Source organism: Heterocephalus glaber, unplaced genomic scaffold, assembly GCF_053883595.1.
Source record: "Heterocephalus glaber isolate CG9 unplaced genomic scaffold, H.glaber_assembly_v1.0 deba00000470, whole genome shotgun sequence".
Taxonomy (NCBI): domain Eukaryota; kingdom Metazoa; phylum Chordata; class Mammalia; order Rodentia; family Bathyergidae; genus Heterocephalus; species Heterocephalus glaber.
This window is the reverse complement of record NW_028258145.1, coordinates 13,301,590-13,320,507: the sequence shown is the minus strand read 5'-3', so window position 1 is coordinate 13,320,507 and position 18,918 is coordinate 13,301,590. Positions and strand designations below refer to the sequence as shown.

Here is an 18,918-nt window from a genome sequence, read left to right as displayed (position 1 = left end):
GGTGAGAGCATCTATGGGGATCAAGGATTACACAATTCTTATAATTCTTGTAGGCTGATGCTAAAAGTCCAAATGATGTCTGGCCATGTGGACATATATTGTACTAGGTGCTTAACAAATATTTTTAAATGAAAGAATCTTTTCTCCTCTCTGTCTGTGTCTGCGCCTCTTTCCTTCCCTTCCTTTCTTCTTCCCTTCCTTCCTTTTCTTGGCTTTAGAGATGTGCTTCTCATCTCTTCTCTAATGTGGAGATGCTTCAGAAGCTCCTGAATTCTGTTAGTAAACGGCTTCCTGGGAATCTGTATCTTTCATAAGTCTCAGGGATTTTTCTTTGGTCAGTGCTATGGTTTGGATATGGTTTGTTCCCAGAGGTGCATGTGCTGGAGAGTTGGTCCCCGATGTAACAACACTGAGAGGTAGTAGAACCTGTGGGAGATGGAGCCTAGCAGGAGGTAACTAGGTCATGGAAGCTCCACCATGCCCATCTTGTGGGAGTGGGTTGGTTCTTGCTGCACTGGATTAGTTACCATGAGAGAGAGTGGTTATAAAGTGAGGCCACCCCATGTGTTTAGCTTCTTCCACATGCACTCTGGCCATGTGACACTATGTATGGCAGCATGAGGCCATCACTAGATGTGGCTGCCTGCATTGGACTTTTCAGCCTCCAAATCCATGAGCCAAAACAAACCTCTTTTCCTTATTAAACATTCACTTTCAAGTGTTTTGTTAGAGCAACACAAAATGAACTAAGATAATCAGCATTTTATCTAAAGTTGCCCACTGGAGGCCTGTCCACATGAAGCTTCTTATCATGGCCCACTGGGGATACAGCCTTTGTCCTTGCATGGTGCCACTTCCTTTCAGAGCCTTCCCATCTGACTGGGGCCAGAAGCTGATTAGACTTGGAGGTAGACTCAGCTCTGCTCCTAACTGGTTGTTCACAATCCACTTAACCATACAAGATGGGGGGCTGGGGATTATCTCAGTGGTTCTGCTGCCTGTCTTGCAAGCACAAGGTCAAGAGTTTGAGCCCCAGTACCAAAAAAAAAAAAAAACCCATATAAGATGGGACCTCTATCTATAAATGGTGTTCACAATGCTAGCCCCATGCCCCCTTGTGAAACATATCCCTGATGCAACCAAGCCCAACAGATGTTTGGTAATTGGAATTAAATTTAGGAATAACTCCCTTGACAGTGGTTTGAAAGGGATGTGAATGTTAGGTAAATGCATAGTCATCCTTTAGACAGGACCCAGTGTTGAAAAGTTCTCAAAAGGAGAAGTATGGAGGTTCTGGCAGACTAGGGCCAATCTAGCCCAATAGTCATGAGTAATGAACAACTTCCTGGAGGCTCTGCTGTGTTTATTTATTAATGCTATTATTATTATTATTATTACTATTATTATTATTTTGCCATATGAGGGATGGGTCAAGAAAAAAGACAAGGTTCTATAGGAAGCATAGTGATGTCAAGAGAAGAAGGTAACTTAAAAAGGGTCAGATGTTAGAAAGCCCTTTTCCTCTGCCTGCCTGATAGAATTGGTGATACTGGAGAGTCACTTGGAGGGATGCTGTAGGGGCAGCCAAATATCCCAGGAGAGCAGCCCAGATACCTACTGTGTCCACCTCAGGGTTAAAAACTATAGATTTACACATTGGTTTGCTAGGACTACTGTGACAAAGTAGAACAAGCTCAGTAGCTTAAATAATAGAAACTTCTTTTCTCACAGTTCTGGAAAGCCAAACTCGTCAAATCAAGGTGTCTGCAGTGTTGGCTGCTTCTGGGGGTCATGGGGGAAGAATCATTTTCATGCCTCTCTCCTGGTTTCTGGTGGTGTGCTGGCAATTTTGGGTACTCCTTGGCTTGGGGCAACACAGCTCCAGTCTTTACATGGTGTGTGTCCTGTCTATCCTTGAGTCATCATTTCTTCTTTTTATAATGGCTTGATCATATTAGATTAGGGCCCATCCTCATGACCCCATCTTAATGTAATCATCTGCAAAAACACTGTTTCCATATAAGGCCATATTCTGAGGTAGTGGGTGGTTAGAACTGCAATACTATATGAATTTGAGGGAAATACAATTCAACTTATAATAACCTGAATGTTGCGTGTCTTTGGTCCAACTCAGCCCATATGCATCCCTGACCTGACCCCCAACTACTTTGGGTCTCAGTGACAGGAGCTACAGAAACCCTGGTCTGGAACTGACATGGACAAGAGGAGAAGCCAACATTGGCCTCCAAAACCTTTCTAGTTGCTCTCCCAAACCCAGAACCCCCAAATGAGAGCCTCACATCTGGGCTCAACACTTAAGAAGATAAAAATGGTGAGCAAACAAGCTGATAAGAAAACCCATAATCTTTCAGAGTGTACCTTGATCCAGAATAAATCCTGCCCGATTCCTGTCATCTTTTCCTCCATTCTGCCAAGATGGCACTTAGATCCCAAAGGGTCTAGGAGATAGTGGAGTGAAGAGGATGGATCTAGGTCAGAAAATGTAAGTATTGTTCTGGCTTTGCCAGACGGTGAGTCTGTGACATTCGATAGGTCGTCTCTGCTTCCCACCTGGGATACTCTTAGAAGTGTCCGGCATAGATAGGGAACACGTCCCCCTCGATATTCTGTTTGACTGCAGCTCTCATAAGGGCCCACCAGGTGCTATTTCTCTCATCTTCCAGCAGCCTCAGGGCCACCCCAGTAGTGTGGGGAATCTGCTCAAAGGCCCCAAAGAGCTCTCTCTGTTCTGCTTTCTGGAGGCTTCTGGCCCCTATTCCTGAGCAATCCCAGAGTTGCCAATATCAGGACTGGTAAGATCTTCTGTTCCATGGAAACTGAGGTAGAGATCTGCACTGTTACAGGTCATAGAGCCTGAGGAAGCCAGGCCTCCTGACTCTCTGCACCCTAACGTTTCTCCCCCCAAACCACAACCTGTGGACCTACAGATGGCATCTGCCCCCTCAGTCCCCTCCTGTTTTCTTCTGCAGTGGTGACTGTGGTTTTAGAAAAATCACCTTTGCTATGGTGCCAGGTTCTAGGGAAGCAGTTGTCGATAGGTGTGGAAATCACAGGTGTGCAGTTTTGTCACAGATTTGCTTGGTATGTTGTGCTCAAAAAAGCAGTTCTTCATTTATTCCTACCAGTTTTGCTCTTCGAGACAGCCAGGCCCCCCTCCTGCCCTGCCTCAAGGCATTCAAATCTTACACACTCAGAGATGGGGGCAGGTGAACACACACACACACACAACACACAACACACATGCAGACACACACACACACACACACAGGCTTTCTAACTGTGCCTGTGATTCAGGCATCAGCCCACTCTTAACTCCTTCCCGAGCCAGTCAATCATCTTATATCTTAGCATGTCAGAAGCAGAGAATCCCAGGAGTTAGAGGCCATTAAGTTCAACTCTCTCAGTGAGGGAAGAGTCCTCTTTTCTTTACTTCATGTGATTTCATTATAGTTAAGACTCCTTCACACTTCTGTCCTCTCAGTCACATTACCCCAATATAGTTGTTTGCCTCCACACCCTCTCCCTCTTCCTTCCTCTCTCTTTCTCCCTCTCCATACTCTACTCTCCACAGTTCACTCTCCACTCTCCCTCTCTCCACTCTCATGTTTCCATGTCCCACCAGGGACTCTTCTAGCCACCTTTCTACTTCCCTCATCTATTTTTTTTTAAATCAGTGCCCACTAAACCCATATTTATAACACTGTAATTCTGAGCTATAGAACCTAGCAGCACATGACAACATATGTCTTGGGGACCTAGATTATTTAGCATATAACCCCCATCCCCACCACACACACACACACACACACACACACACACACACACACCCTCATGCATAATCCGCATGGGTATTCCACAGAGCTGCTTATGGAAAGGAGATAGTGCATGTAAATGGAATGAAAAATTTTAAGGTTCTATAACCCATCAAAGGTTATTAACTTGTAATTAACTTGTAAGTTTCTCAAGGACAGGACTGTCTTCTACTCAGTAACCATCTTGCCATATACCTCCCTGCTAGAATGTTATTACACAGAGAGTGGGCACTCATTGAATTGAAATCTAATGAACTGAAAAGTACTTTAATATCAACTCATTTGTTAAAATACAGCATTCATAGCCACAGGCCTCTGACCCCAAGGGGAGCAAGGGAGCAGCAAGGCAGTTTGTGCACCAGCCTGGAGTATCAAAGTGTGTGCTCAGCAGCTGGCCCTCACTCCCAAATGCAGAGCCCTGGCCCTGGCTGTGCAGCCAAGAGGGTCCTCCCCCAGCCCAGATGTCTGACACTGGGCGTCCACAACCTCCAGGAAGCTCAGTGGAAGGAGCCACAAAGTGACCTCTAGTAACCCTCCAGGAGCCCTAACAGGAAATTCGTGCTCAATTAATTCATTAACTTTTCAATACATAGTTATTGACATCTACTGCGTAGATACAAACTCTGGGTAATCACAGGAGGAGCTTTAAAAATGCAGATTCCACCAGAGATTTAGCTCAGTGGTTCCGGCGCCTGCCTTGAAAGCGCAAGGTCCTGAGTTCGATCCCCGTACCAAAAAAAAAAAACGCAGATTCCAGGACATCCAGCCAAAAGACTGGTTGGACTGACTGAGGTGGAAAGTTCCAGAACTTGGAACTCCTCCAGTGACTTCTATGTGGTGTGCAGTTGGGCCGGAAGCAGTGCTCTGTTCCCTAGGAGGTGAGCCTGGGCACACCTGCCCTCCAGTTGCTCAGCATCCAGGCAAGGCCTGAATACTGAGACTTAGACAAGGAGCTGTAGACAGGATGTCAGCAGGGAGAGAAAGTTCCTAGATATTGTTCCTAGCAGGCCTCTTTGCTCAGGTCCCCAAAGGCCTGAGTACAGGGAGTAGATTAGCCACACTCAAAGTCACACCCACAGAGGGGACTCCCCCCCTCAGGAAGGGGAGCAAGTGGACCTCCTGCTTGGGGAACAGTGTGAGTCTCAGCCATGGGGAAAAAGTGGCCCCTACTCTTTGGCCTACAGATAGAATTCACAGGCTTTAATGAAGTTGACAAAGGCCTCCAGAAATCTTGCAGAGAGCTCCAATGGTCACCCTACCCAGGGAACTCTTGGACTTGATGACATTGAGGTGCAGTGTGGCCTGTGTGTCCCACTTGCTGCCAGCTCTCTGGCCTTGGTGGGCCCAAGGCTTCCTGACTTCTGGAAAGGTCAGGGGCTCAGGATGAGCAGGGAGCCTAGAAGGATGCTGACATTTGCAGCAGCTCCATCCCTGGAAATCCACACCGGAGAGGACCCTTCCAGGGAAGGAGGTGACAGGGTTAATCTGGGGGCTTGGGGGAGGCGGGGAGAAAGGCCTGGAAACCACACAGTGAAGCCAACCAGATTAATAGAGGAAGAGAGAGGGGGGTAGACCATTAGGAAGACAAAGAGAAAATCATGCTGGAGCAATAGAAAGGGAAATCTAATATCAACTAGGGAAAAATAAATGGAGATTAGGGCAAACAAATTAGCTTTAATGGGTTTGATGCTAATACAAGAATAACAGCCGAGCTGCGAATGCCTTTGAGGGGAAGATGGGATAAGGAACTTGAGCAGCCATGCAGGCAATAAAGATTATGCAGGGAAGGGGGATGGCCAAAGGAGCCAGTGGAGGGGGACTGAGGGAGGACTCAGGGTGAATGGATAGGGGAGAGGGGGCATGGGAGGGGTCTGCCATCTTTGACAGAAAGGGACAGGAGCCACAAAAGGGCTGAGAGCTGGTGACAGTAGGGAGGGGGCAGTCAGCATGGGGTGGAAATAAAAGAAAGCTAAGCAAATGGAAGACTGAAGACAGAGGCATAAAAACCCAGAGCAGAGGAGATTGGGAAGGAAAAGGATCGAGTTGGGTGTGAACAAAGAGAATGGGGGAGAATGAGCCTACTTGGAAGAGAAGAGGGAAATATAAAAGAATTAGGATTATTCTCTCACTGAGGAAAATCAGAAAAGGAAAAGTTAGGCTCCAAAGAGATGAAAACCTGGAGAGGATTCTGGAAAGTAGCTACGTTTGGTAGGTTGTGCAAGAGCATGCTCCCTCTCTGCAAAGTGTCTGGCTATACCTGGATTAATAGGCTGCTGCCTAGAGTGGTGGCAGGAGGGAGAGGGGCAGGAGCCCTGTGGTACAGAGTCTTCACTTTGGTGTCTGAGAGTCCTCAGCATGAGGCTCAGTTCTGCTCCTTTGTAGTGAGGCAGTCTTAGGAGAATTACACACACGCCTCTGTTACCTGTAAAATGGGGTGATGTGCTTCTTGCCTCAATGGGCTGTCATGAGAATTAAATGGAAAGATGGATTATGGTGCTCAGCTTGGCACATCACACAATGCTGCCTGTGATGATTATTCCAAAATTCTGACTAACTGGGGAGAGGGGCTGAAGACAGAAGAGAGCCCTTCCTCCCTTCCTCCATCCCCTTCTGAAATACCAGCCAAGTTTCATCTTGCCCAGCTATAGTCTAATATGAGAGAAAACTCTATCCATTCTGCATCTCCTTCCCTCTGCCTTTACCCAACCCTCTGCCCTGGTTGGGGATTAAAGAACAATGCCATGTTTTCACATTGCAGCCACACCCTGGGCTGATCCAAAGCAACAACATCCAAAATTCTGATCCTACTGGGAGCCCCTCTTAGATTTGCCAGAACTTCAGACTATAGAAAATTGGAATTGATCCTCCTGGTTCTTTGAAGAGTGTGGAGGGCCTGGAAGAGGGACAAAGCCCAGCAGACTAGGAGAAACATCAACAAGAACACCACAAGTCAATAAATAACCACCTAGTCATGCGCTCCAGGAGAGGAAGAGAGAAGCTGGCATTATTTCCTGCCCCTCAAGGCATTCAAAACCATGCCTTCTCTCATCACTAAGGATTTTTAAAGAGTGAGGATAGAAAATAATCCAAGCAAGAAGAGGGGCAGATGGGGTGGGGGAGATTTGTCTCTGCTAAGATATGAAAAATTAACTTGAAAGTATTACAGAAAGAATCCGGCATAAAAAATCCTAACCTCCAAGAGGGCAGAGACCCATCTATCTTGATCCCCTTCTATTCCCAATGTGGGGGGCAGTGCCTGTTATGGAAGGAGTGGTGGTCAAGGTGGATATAGTAATGGTGAACAGCATGCCTAGCAGGAGAGGCAGAGGGAAGTGAAGTTCATTCCAAGGTCATAAATTAGAGGTGAAGCAGAGGTTTCCTAATCGCTACCTAAACAGTTTCAGGGAATGAAAATAAATGAATATATGAACCTCATCCACGCATCAGTGCAAGAGGGCAGATTTGAAAGCTGCCTATCAGTTTAAGCTTCTGTGAAGGACTGATAAAGGGGCACTGGGCTGGCAGTAGAAGGATGGAGGATGGTAGAGCGACTTCTTTCTTTTTCCAAGTGGTTCTTGTGCTTGGATGCCTCAGAGCAACAGTCAATCTGGACTCCTGGTCTTCCAGATCAGACTCATATGTCTGGGAGAGCCAAGTCCCCAGCCCATGGACCCTTCCTTCAAGACTCTAGGTTCTGATCCCTCTAGGTCTTCTCTTTGCTTCCTCCAGCACTAGGGGCAGTGGCTACTTCGTGCAGCTATTATAGGTTGTGTATTCTTTATTTTAAATGTTTGGGATCAGAAGTGCTTTTGATTTCAGACTTTATTAGATTTTGGAATAGCTGAATATACATAATGAGATATCTTGTGAATGGGAGCTAAGTCTAAACATGACATTCATTTATGTTTCGTATGCACTATATACACATAACCCTTAGGTAACTTTATATAATATTCCTATGGATGAATTCTCTCCCTCTCCCCCATCATACACGTCAGGTATGAAACTTTTCATTTGTGATGTGTTGTTGGGCTCAAAAAGTTTTAGGTTCTGGAACATTGCACATTCTGGATTTTTTTTTCCAGTACCAGGAATTGAACTCAGGATGTTGCACTTGCCAGGCAGGCGAGGCACCACTGAGCTACATCCCTGGTCCACATTCTGGAGTTTTGATTGGGCTATTCAGGTTGTATCTCAGAATTACTTCTTTTCCTCCTTTGTGCTCTGATCTTCCTCCCACATCTGATAATTCCTTGTATTAAAAGCCTTGTGTCGAAATTCCTAGGAATAAGTTTCTTTTTCCTGACTATGCCTTGTCTCATACATATCTCATACCAGAAGAAGTCTGAGGAAAGAAAATTGCAAGAGCGAGCATGTCTTTGTCCTGAGCTCCTTGGTAATGAGAACCAGCAACCAGTTTCTTTTGTACTGACTGGATCGTGGCAGACTTAAAGGGCAACACTTCCCATAGTATAAGTCAGAAACTTCTGGAATGTGATGTCTGAGTTCTCAGGAAGGGTAGCTTTTGCCACCAACCCAATATCCTCCCTAGCTTGAACTATCTCCCTGGATGTATGTTGAAATATCCCCAACAGAGCTATGAGTCCCATGAGGGCAGAGTCTGTGAAGATCACCCACATCGTTCTCCCTAGCCAGAAATAGAAGGGAAAGGCTTCTTGGCTCAGAATTTAAAGATCCATGTTAATGACAGTTTTCCAGTGGTGTAAAGTGGTGACAATAGCACTTATCACACAGAGTGCTCCCGGAGAGCATGCTGCCACAGTCAACCATAATGGCCCTCATCAAAGTGTGAGCCCCACAGGTGCTCACACAGTTGATGTTGACATCAAAGGCTTTATGTAGACGCCAACAGGGAGACCTCTGCATTCATTCCCGGGCTCCTTCCGCAGCAAGGCAACCCTCTTTTTTCCTGAGCTGTGATATCTGGAACTCCTTCTTTAAGCAACTCATGTCTAACATGTATGTGTATGAGGAAAACAGAATCCTGTTTTAGGCAAAAAAATGTGTGGGCTTTCATCCAACTTGTTACAGATCTGCCTCCTTCCCTCCTTATCTGTCCACCTTGCTTCTTTTCCCCCTCTCCTTCCTTCTTTCTTTCTTCCCTTCCAATAACAAATTCAATCAGCATTTATGGGGTATCCCCTATGTACCAAGCATTACAGTAGATATTATGGTTTCAGAGATAAAGAAGCCGTGTCATCCCTCAAGGAGCAAACATGTAAACAGCAGGCCATAGCCAGTGTATGAGCATGAACAGGGACCCAGGGCAGAAGTCAGATGCTCTGAAACAACAGCAAGCAATTTTGTGTTGCTACAATATCAAGTTCCTGGCTTAGACAGGTAAGAAATGAGGTAGAGAGCAAATCCAGTTAGGTTATGGTGGGCATTGACTGCCAGATTTAGTAACTTGGATTTTACCATGAAGGAAATGGTGCCATGCCTCAGAAGGGTGTTTAAACATGAGAGAGATATGGCCAGACTTAGATTTGGATATGTTGTTCCCTGGCTGCATGGTAAAAGGATACTTGTGCAAGGTTGGATGGAGACCAATGAGTGCAGGTGACTAGTTAACTTCTATTCACCTTCCACTCAAATTATGTCACTTAGAGAGAAATGCCTTGATTGCCTTCAACTAACTTCATCTCACATCCTTCCCTCATTATTTTTTAACACTTCACCTGATTGTATCCTTCTTAGACCTTATCCCAAGTAGCAATTGTACATTTATTTGCCCTTTACCTATTAAACATACCTATCCTAAGCTACCTATCACTGGACTAGAAACTCAATAAAGGTAGGGACCAATTCTACGGAAGTGCTTGGTACATGGTACATATGTAACATATATGTGAGCGGATGAATGAATACATGGATGTTTGAATGCTGAGGAGAGATGGGAAGTAGGCACTGGTGTAAATATTCAGGAGACAAAAATGATATGGTTTGATGAATATTCTATATGGGGGTAATAACCTAAGGCTATTGGTTAATTCATGTGGTATGTATTTACTGAGCACCTCATACAGCTTAATATTGAACAAAGTAGAAGCATCTCTGTCCTCATGGAGCCTTCAGTATAGTGGGAGAAGACAGTCATTATGCATACATATAATTTTGTAAAAACTTCGTACCTACAAAAGCGATTAAATTCATCTGTGATGCCTCCCCAGCACCCATTCCCTTGACAATTAAAGTCTTTATTTCTCTCATTTTCAACCACGTTTTTTAAACAACAGGCATATTTGATGAATGCTATGCAAGAAAGGTGAAAGATACTACGAAGTAGCTGAACAGAGCTCCTAACACACTTTGTAGGATAAAGCAAAGGCACCTGATGAAACAACTCAGTGCTGAACTCTATAGAGTAAGAGGAGGAGATAAGAGGTGCAGGTGGAAGGAAGAGCATGTGCAAAGGCCTCAAGGCAGGGTACCTACCCACTGATAATTCCAAAGACATCCAAAAGGCCAATGACAGTGAGTGTGATGGAAGGAAGCCTGCAGGGGGCAGGCTCTACATTTGCAGGGCACTAGTGTTGCCACTAATCAAGAAAACAGTGGAGGAAGAGCCTCTTTATCACCTAAGAGGACATTTCCAATATGAAGATGAATATAAAAGTGGAGGGAAGACTGGATTAAAGATACCTGAAGTGCCCATAATGTCATCAAATGTTTAGAAAGTAGAACAGTAAGAGTAGGGTCACCGGAGTCACCCTGGTGGAGTGGGAGCAGCACTGAGGTTTTAGAGAAACCTGGGAACAAAACAGATATAATGTAACAAATGATAGAAAGGAATTCCATTAAAGGTATAAGGGACAGGAGATGGCATTTTCATGGAAACCTCTTCCAGAGGGAGAACACAGCACCCTCCACTCTCACCACCCACCCATCACCAAGTGTTCAAGCATATGCTAAGCATTAGACATAAGAGTAAGTTGATTGTTAAATAGGAAAAGAAGAAATAGAAGCAATGGGAACAGCAAGTGTGACTGCTTCTTAAGACATTTGATTGAAAACAATAAGAAGAAAGAGTTTCATAGTCAAGGAAAGAATTTCTTTTTCCAGGTAAGGCTAGCAAGGCAGCATAGACTAGTTTACTTGCATTTGTAGATCCAGAGAAAGGACCTTGTAGAAAATGAGAAGTAAATAACATAAAGGACAATTTATAGAGCAGGTTTCCAGAATAGGTAGCAGGATGAGAAATCAATGAAAAGTGAATAAGAAACATAAGCAGCAGTTTTGCCTAGCTACTGTCTCTCTTCTCCAGTCCACCTTAGGAGGACAAATGGGAGGCAGAGGCATCAGGCATGATCGTGATGCACCATGATGGGGACAAACCAGGTGCATAATGGTGCTTCCCAGCATGCCAGCCCCTTTTTGTCCTAGTTCAAGGGTCTAATGTATCCAGGTAACTCACATGAATGGTGGAGTGGGCTCATGTGTGGAGTTGGGACACCAGGATTCCATGGTATTGGGACAGGGAACAGTTGGAAACAGAGGCCCTGGCCTTTATTTTAGAAAGGCATCAAGTCAAGGGGAGCAGCTGGAAGATTACAGAGGAGAAAACATACTTGTGCAAGAGAGCATGCTAGGGATGGTAACAACACCATCCAGGCTAAGGGCATCCAAGACTGGTGAGCATGGTCAAGGCAATAGGCATAGTTGGATTTGAAGCCTACACCCCAGAAGCAGCCCCTGTACCTCTCGCTACAGCCCTGCCAAGACTCAAGCTCACACCCACCAGACCCTCTTTGAAACTAAAAAAAAACTTCAGATAGTTAAATGAAAATTTTTGCAGATCAACACATTGAACTATTGCCACGTGAAGGTTGAGCAGAGCTGCAAGGGATGAAGCAGATGGAAAAAGAGGAAAGTACTAGAATGTGAGATTTGGGGGAACCACAGTGGGGAGTCCTAGGAATCCCTGTAACAACCACATGTAAAACATTCTTTCATGGCATGTGGACACTGAAGCACTGAGCAAACCCCAGATGAACAAAGACAGGGCCCATGCCCTTGAGGAACTCACCAAAGAATCTAAACTCATAATGCTACTGTTCAAGTGCAGTTAGTGCTATGCAGGGACTTGTGGAAAGGATGGTGGGGACGTGAGAAAAGTACCCTCCTATCTTAAAAGTTTGATGTCAGTGCATGTAACGAGAGTTTTAACTAATGGGCCTCCTTCTCCTTTACCATCCCTACTCCGAAGAGCCTTCTAAGAGGTGAAAAAATTATCAAAGAAAGATCTTGACCCTACCCAAATGTCACTTTTCCAAAGGACACATTTCTGGACACCAAGCTTTACCTAGAGCTTTGCAGAGCTTCAAAACCCTTTCTTTGGGAGGAGAGGGGACTAGGAATTGAACCCAAAGCTTTTACACTGAGCTACAACATCAGCCTTAGCCCCATTGCTATTTTTTATTCAGTGGGCTCAGACTTGCCATCCGCATGCCTCAGCCTCCCAGAGTGCTAATATTACAGGATTTCACCACCTTTACTCTAGGACAAGTCCTGTCTGACCTGGGGAAGCTTGCATTTCCCTGCCTGAGTACTTTGCACCCAGGAACCTGCTTGTATCCAGCCAAGTGGTCTTGTCTTCCTTCTACACACCCACCCCTCCCCAACCACAATGCTCCAGACCTGCAGAGGGCCTTTGCTTATGAAGCCTCACACCTCCTCCTGGTTCACACCTTCCCCTCAACCTGCCTCTCACTCAGCCAGGGGGCTCCTACTCATTGCTGGCTTCCGGCCTCAAGGCCCACCCGTCTGCAGAGCAGCACAGAAAGGGGCTCAGCACAGTGGTTGCCAGGCCCTCCCCAGGGCAGGAAGGAAGCCTGCACCCACCTCTGGGCATTTGGTGGTGACTCACTGAGGAGAGTGCACTCCCCCACACCAGACCCAGGGAAGACAAAAGTCCTTCCATTACAGAGACTCACTTCAAAGCCTCAAACCATAGGCAACCAATGGCCCTTTCCAAACTCCCCTTCCTGCCTGTCCTACAGCCACAGTAAATGTCTTCCAGCTTCCTCAAAGCACCAAGTACCTTAAGCATGGAGTTTTTCCTCTACTTCCTATGGAAACATTTTCATTTGGTTTCCTCTTGCTCATTCCTCCATGCAATTTCACTCTGACTACCTATGGCCCCCACCAGCACCTAGACTGACCTCTTTCGTGGGAGTTTACATGGTAATTCCCAACTTATCTAACTGTATCCCTAAAAGGTTTTAAGTTCCTTGAAGGCCAGCCTTCTTGTCTTGCACAAGGCTGTGTTCCCAGTCCTTTGTACTTGAGTCATCATGGGTACTTGGTTAATATGTGTTTTGATCTGAAAAGAAGTGAAAACAAAACTGTAGAAATAATATTCTTACAAGACAGTGGAGGGAGAGAAGGAATTTGAGGAGTTGTTCTCTTACATTTGGAAACATCTGGAAACATCTTAGAAATACAAATTCTTGGTTGCATCCAAGAACTGCTGATTCACAAACTCAGGGCATTGAGTTCAGCAGTTTCAAACAAATCTCCCAAGTGGTTTTAACACATACCGAGGTGTGAGAATAACCACTGTAGTCCTACAGCCAAGCTCAGGTCATAGCATGCAACCACATGAATATTAAATATCAGAAAAATTTTACATTCATATCAAGTTTTTCAGCTAACCACACACTTCTCCATCTTCACCCGTGTCTTCTTACAGCAGGTGGTATAGGTCAGCAACAAGTGTAACTAGAAATTTGTTAAGCTCCATTCAATAGATACAAAGCCTGCAGTTGAAAACAAAAACAAACAGAACCACTTTCTCAAATGATACGATTAAATCTGGTAGAGGAAAAGGAGGAGTCTGGCCCAAGGCTTTTTCCACAGTAACCCAAAATCATTCAGACACCTGTAAAATAAAGCTCCAGAGAATTCACAGTTCAAGAGCCAGAGATGGGACTACAAAGACACTGGAGATGTAGTAATAATCTTCAGGAGGATTCCTGAGGGATTCAGTACCTAAAGATACCAAGGAGTCCTTCCTCATAATTTAAGACAGTAGCCTGTACATCTTGCAATATAGAAATAGGATAGTAGGATAGTTTTGTTTGTTTGTTTTGTATTTTAAGGAAAAATATCCAACTCATGCCCCCAGAAATGGCATTCTTTTAAACCACAACTTTGCTAAAGAGAAGAACCCCCAAGTACAGGAAACCTCGCTTCCAGATATAGAGATCTTACAAACACCTAAGCTCGGTGGACACAGTAGCAAAAGTTCTGGAAAAAAGGGGACAAAGCTGGACCCCAAGGGTCTTGCCTGTGTGTGAGTAGCTGTCTGGCACCCCCTGGTGTTCAGTATCAGGATGAAAAAGAGCTGGAAGGCAACCATGATGGTGAGTGGTATATTCCACAAATGGCAGTGTGGCCAGTGAAGGGGACAGCAGGATGGGCTCAGGAGTGGATAGGGGTCACTCAGTCTACCATCTGGGATATGCTGGAAGCCTCTCAGACCTCACCCAGTGCTGGTGGAAAAGCATTCAGTGGGATGTGTTGCCTAGAATGTGAAGCTGCATCCAAGCTCACCAGTGGCCTCCACCAGGATGATGGATCATCACGTCCCTCATGCTGGGTGTTTGACCAAAGGGTTTTTCTTCCTGCCTATTGCCCAGAGCAGAGGCTTATAGCCCTTTTTTTGTTTTGTTTTTAAGGTAAATTGACTGCTCTGCAGAAGATAGCTTGGGCCCCTGAGGAGACATTTTGAGGCAGATCTGAATGTGCTAAGTCAGTGGGTGATAATGGGCACTGTGTGCCTAGCAAAGGCACTCCCACCCCTGGCCATAAATAGTTTTAACTGGCTCACACAGAAAACCTGTGTAGCTCTTCCTTCCCGCTAGCTGCTCCCTCTGACTTCCACCCCCCACCCACTTAGGGTTCTGATCCCCCCTGGGCAGATCCCCCAAATTACAGCCCTGGTGTGAAAAGATATCTTTCATACCTAAGCCATAGCACCCTCACCGCAAGTGTGCAGGGCCAACCCATGCTTCCAAGATCAGCTCTGGCCACACAACAAGGGCTTACCCAGGAAGCCGCACCGAGCTGAGCCGTTAACTTTGGTTGGGTCCTGGCTCCTCCTCTTATAATGAGTCATTTAAGTCATATAAATCAAGTCATCAAAAGTCTCCACATCTAGTCTCTTCATTGGAAAATAAAGATCTTGCCCCTGAAATTAGACTGACATAGCTCTAGTGATTTCATAGAGCTGAATATGTTAATCAAACAGATACCTTCCCTCTTACCTTGAAGTCCGCACACATGCTTCACATGCTGTTCACATGTCTGGACAAGTTCCCTGCCTTCTGTCTCTCACTTGAGTAGCACCTCTTCACCTTCAGTCTCAATTTAGACACTTCGAGTAACACTTCTGCAGGTCCCTGACTAGGCTGAGACCCCCTGCCCAGATTCCCATAATCCTCTACATGCTCAGAAGAGGTCTTGAGAGGTGTTCATTGACTGTTTGCTGGTCTGGGCTCCTACTATGATAAACCCTGTAAGACCAGAGCAGGTAATCCAGCCTACCTTACTCACCTCAGCATCTGTCAAACATGCTGCAGTGCCTATCACAAAGTAGGCACTCAATAAGTAATGATTTGACTAGATGAATGAAAAACAGGCTGGAGCCAGAGGGCAGAGGCCAAGTCATAAACACAGCTGTGACTTGGCTTATCTCGTGGCATATCTGTATACTGTGCAAACTTGCCTCCAGCATGAGGTGGCAGTCTTGGAACCCACTGGGATGCATCCTGGTGAGGTCTCTGCTCATTGTTTTCAGTGCTCTGATTGGTCACTCAGGTGGGCCACCCCAAGATAGTCCTGGTCCATTCTGTAGCAGCCAGAGGAGCTGTTTCTATTCTTCTGTGTTTGTAATGATGTTTTAAGATCTGGTTCTGTGGTTCTGAGGAAAAAAGAGAAATGGGGAAACCCTGATTTCATTCTCAGCCTTCATTTTCAGAAAAGGAAAGAAAACCCAGGACAAAGAGGGGATTTCCTTCCCAAGGCCACCTGGCTCAGTATCAGTGTAGAAAGATGCTGAATCCTTCCTTTTTCACATGCTTTTTCAGAAGGAGAAAGAAGATAGGGGATTGATATTTGGAGTGAAGGGCTGAGGGTCTGAAGGAAACAGGGCAGACACACAGTCCCCAATTATGATGTACTTCTCTGCAGCCATCACATGGTTGGGGGGAATATAAGTTCTCCATACCATTCATGCCACATTCCCAAGGAAGTGAGAAGCTCTGACCAAGAGTTCACAGTCATGGTAACACACACACACACACACACACACACACACACAGCACTCGTATTCATGGTTTCTTCTCACCCAACCTCCCTGTCTGACCCTGACAGCTGTCCCTGGGAACGTTGTCGTTTTAGGCCATGGAGGGCTGAACCAGCTGGGAGGGGCCTTTGTGAATGGCAGACCCCTACCGGAAGTGGTCCGCCAACGCATCGTAGATCTGGCCCATCAGGGTGTGAGGCCCTGCGACATCTCTCGCCAGCTCCGTGTCAGCCATGGCTGTGTCAGCAAGATCCTTGGCAGGTAAGCACGAAATTCATCATACATCTGCCTGCCACCCTTGTGACCACAAGCAGACTCACACTTCCAGAAACTAAGGGGCTGCTCCCGATATCCAGCTTTGGTCCTGAGATCTGAACAGGCTGAGGTGGTACTTCAGCCTGTCACTGCTCTTCTGTTGTTTTCCTATCCTTCCTTCTTCCTTTATTTCTTCTTGCTTTAGTTTCTTCTCTCTTTTCACTTTCAATCCATATCAATCCTGCCATGTGCTCCTCAGGCAGGAGAACCCTTTCCAATGGTCCTTCCCCTGCTGAGACCTAGAAAAATGAAGCCCCTGGGGAAGGGACAGTGAGAGGTGGCTTAGTGTTTCAGGAGGAATGTGAGTTTGTGCTTCTCCCACAGCATCTGCAACAGAAGTACTGGGGTTATTTGGTGAAATTCATATTCCCAGGCCCAGCCAGCTGCTGTGAATCAGCCTCTCAGGGGCCAGGGCCTGGATGCTGTGATTCTTATGAAGTGGGCAGGAAACATATAAGAACACTAACGATTGAGAATCATCAATCTGTAAGAACCAGTGCAATACTTATAGCCCTGGCCATACCCAGGGAACCTTAATTTAAACAATACAAGAAATCAGGATTTAGACTCCAGCCCAGAACAATTCAGGAGAATGGGCCCAAGTTTAGGTATAGTGCTAGTCACCTGTCTTCCCAACGATTCCAGTTCTCTGTATCTATGGCTAAGAATGGCTGACTTAAAGGTCAGGTGGGGTCACGTAGTCTAGACTTCCACATAGTCCAGCCTTCAGAATTAGAAGTGACCCTGCACCAGAGCACTTGGGGCTGACTCAGCTCTATGATCCCTTCTTTTAACCCCTGTGTGGATAAAAGAGGCTATGCATGAACCATGGAAAGGCCTGGCTCCCTGCCCAATCCAGTCAGGGAAAAATGTGGCCTTTTGCTGGGGTCAAGAACAGGGGATTCCCAAGATGGGCTGTGAAGCACCAGAGAGGAGATGAGTTCTAGATACTAGTGACAAGCAAATGGAGTTTTAAAAAGCTGAATATAGCAGAAGAGAGCTAAGGGCTTCTGTAACCAGGAGAGGGGTGTATTGTGACCCAGCTCTGTCAAAGCAGCAAGTTGGGAGGGGCAGGGTGGAGAGAGGGGAGTAATGGAGGCCTTGGAAGAAGAGGCTCAGTTTAAGGAGCTAGACCTGGCCAGGGATCTGGAGGCCACAACTCCAGAGTCCAGGAGAAGGAGCTTCAACTTGAACCATGTAACCTGGAGAAACCAGTGAGTAGGGGTGAAGGATACAGCTTAGACTTGGACAGGGCAGGGAGCAAAGGTGAACCAACAAGACAAGGCAAAGGGCCCAGTGATCCCAGCTAGCTTCTCAGGGAGGGGTAAACCCAGGATGGCCAAGAGAACAATTGTGCTTTAGCCAAGAGAAAATGGATGGAGGAGGCCACCATTGTGAATTCTGCCATTGTGAATCCCCACTGCACCTAATAAAAATATCCTTTTGTGCGAGGGACATCTCTTGTGTCTCATACGATGACCCTGTAAATGCAGACACAGAGGACTGGCCAGAGGGATGGGAAGGACAGAAGCCAGGGGAAGGCTTTTGCTGAGGGTTCTGGCTTGGCAGCAGAGTAAACCTACCCAAGCAAGGGAAACAGGCAGTTCTGGGTACGTGGAGTGTTTGAGGCCAGCCTCAGGGCCATCTCACTCTCATAACTCTTCCCAAAAGCCTCAGAGGGGAGAGAGGCTCTGGCTAAGTTCCTGGCCAAAGACCCCACCTGCTTACTGGGTAATTCTCTGGGGTTCTCTATTGGAGTAGGTACTACGAGACTGGCAGCATCCGGCCTGGAGTGATTGGGGGCTCCAAGCCCAAGGTGGCCACGCCCAAGGTGGTGGAGAAGATTGGGGACTACAAGCGGCAGAACCCCACCATGTTCGCCTGGGAGATCCGAGACCGGCTCCTGGCTGAGGGTGTCTGTGACAACGACACTGTGCCCAGTGTCAGCTCCATCAACAGGTGAGGGATAGAACCCCCCAGGTTTTAGGAAGAACCTTGAAAAAGACCAGAAGAAGGGCCCAGCTGGGGTACAGCACCTGCTAGAAGGGCCTTAAACTGAAGAGTCAGGCAGGCACACACAGGTCCACAGTGTCACCTCTCCCTGCCCCCACCCCACGGTGTGCTAGCTACAGCTTCCTCCCTCAAACACCACATCCTCTTTCACTCAACAAAAGAATCTTCTTGAACTAGTCCTTTCTTGACCCCTAGCCTGCCCCTAGTTCAAGCATTCCAGCATTTGATTGGTCCTTCAATTATTCGCACACTATCTCAATCAATCATTTACTTCCTCCTTCATTCATTCACACAGAATTCACTCCTTTATTATGTGCTAGGCCCTGGAGACACACAATCCCTGTCCTTGGGGAGCTTACAGTCTAATGGGAACACAGACATGAATCAAATATCCACACAAACACCTCCACGTCCCACTAAGGAGAGGAA

General features: G+C 46.3%; 1 protein-coding gene across 7 annotated transcripts in view; it reads left to right on the top strand.

Moving 5' to 3' along the window:
• The window catches only part of Pax8 (paired box 8), a 57,831-nt gene that overhangs the window by 16,407 nt on the left and 22,506 nt on the right, over window positions 1–18,918 (top strand). For 4 of the 7 annotated variants that reach the window (XR_002394811.2, XM_013072176.3, XM_013072172.3 and 1 more), the window contains exons 3-4: window positions 16,230–16,422; window positions 18,238–18,435. Coding sequence is in view for 6 of the 7 variants with exons in the window: in XM_013072176.3 (XP_012927630.1) it covers window positions 16,230–16,422; window positions 18,238–18,435 (391 nt within the window). In the remaining variant the exon portion in view is untranslated. Of the gene's footprint in view, window positions 1–16,229; window positions 16,423–18,234; window positions 18,436–18,918 lie in introns of all 7 variants that reach the window. The other 3 variants (XM_004844542.3, XM_087204244.1, XM_021258178.2) reach the window with 2 other exon arrangements.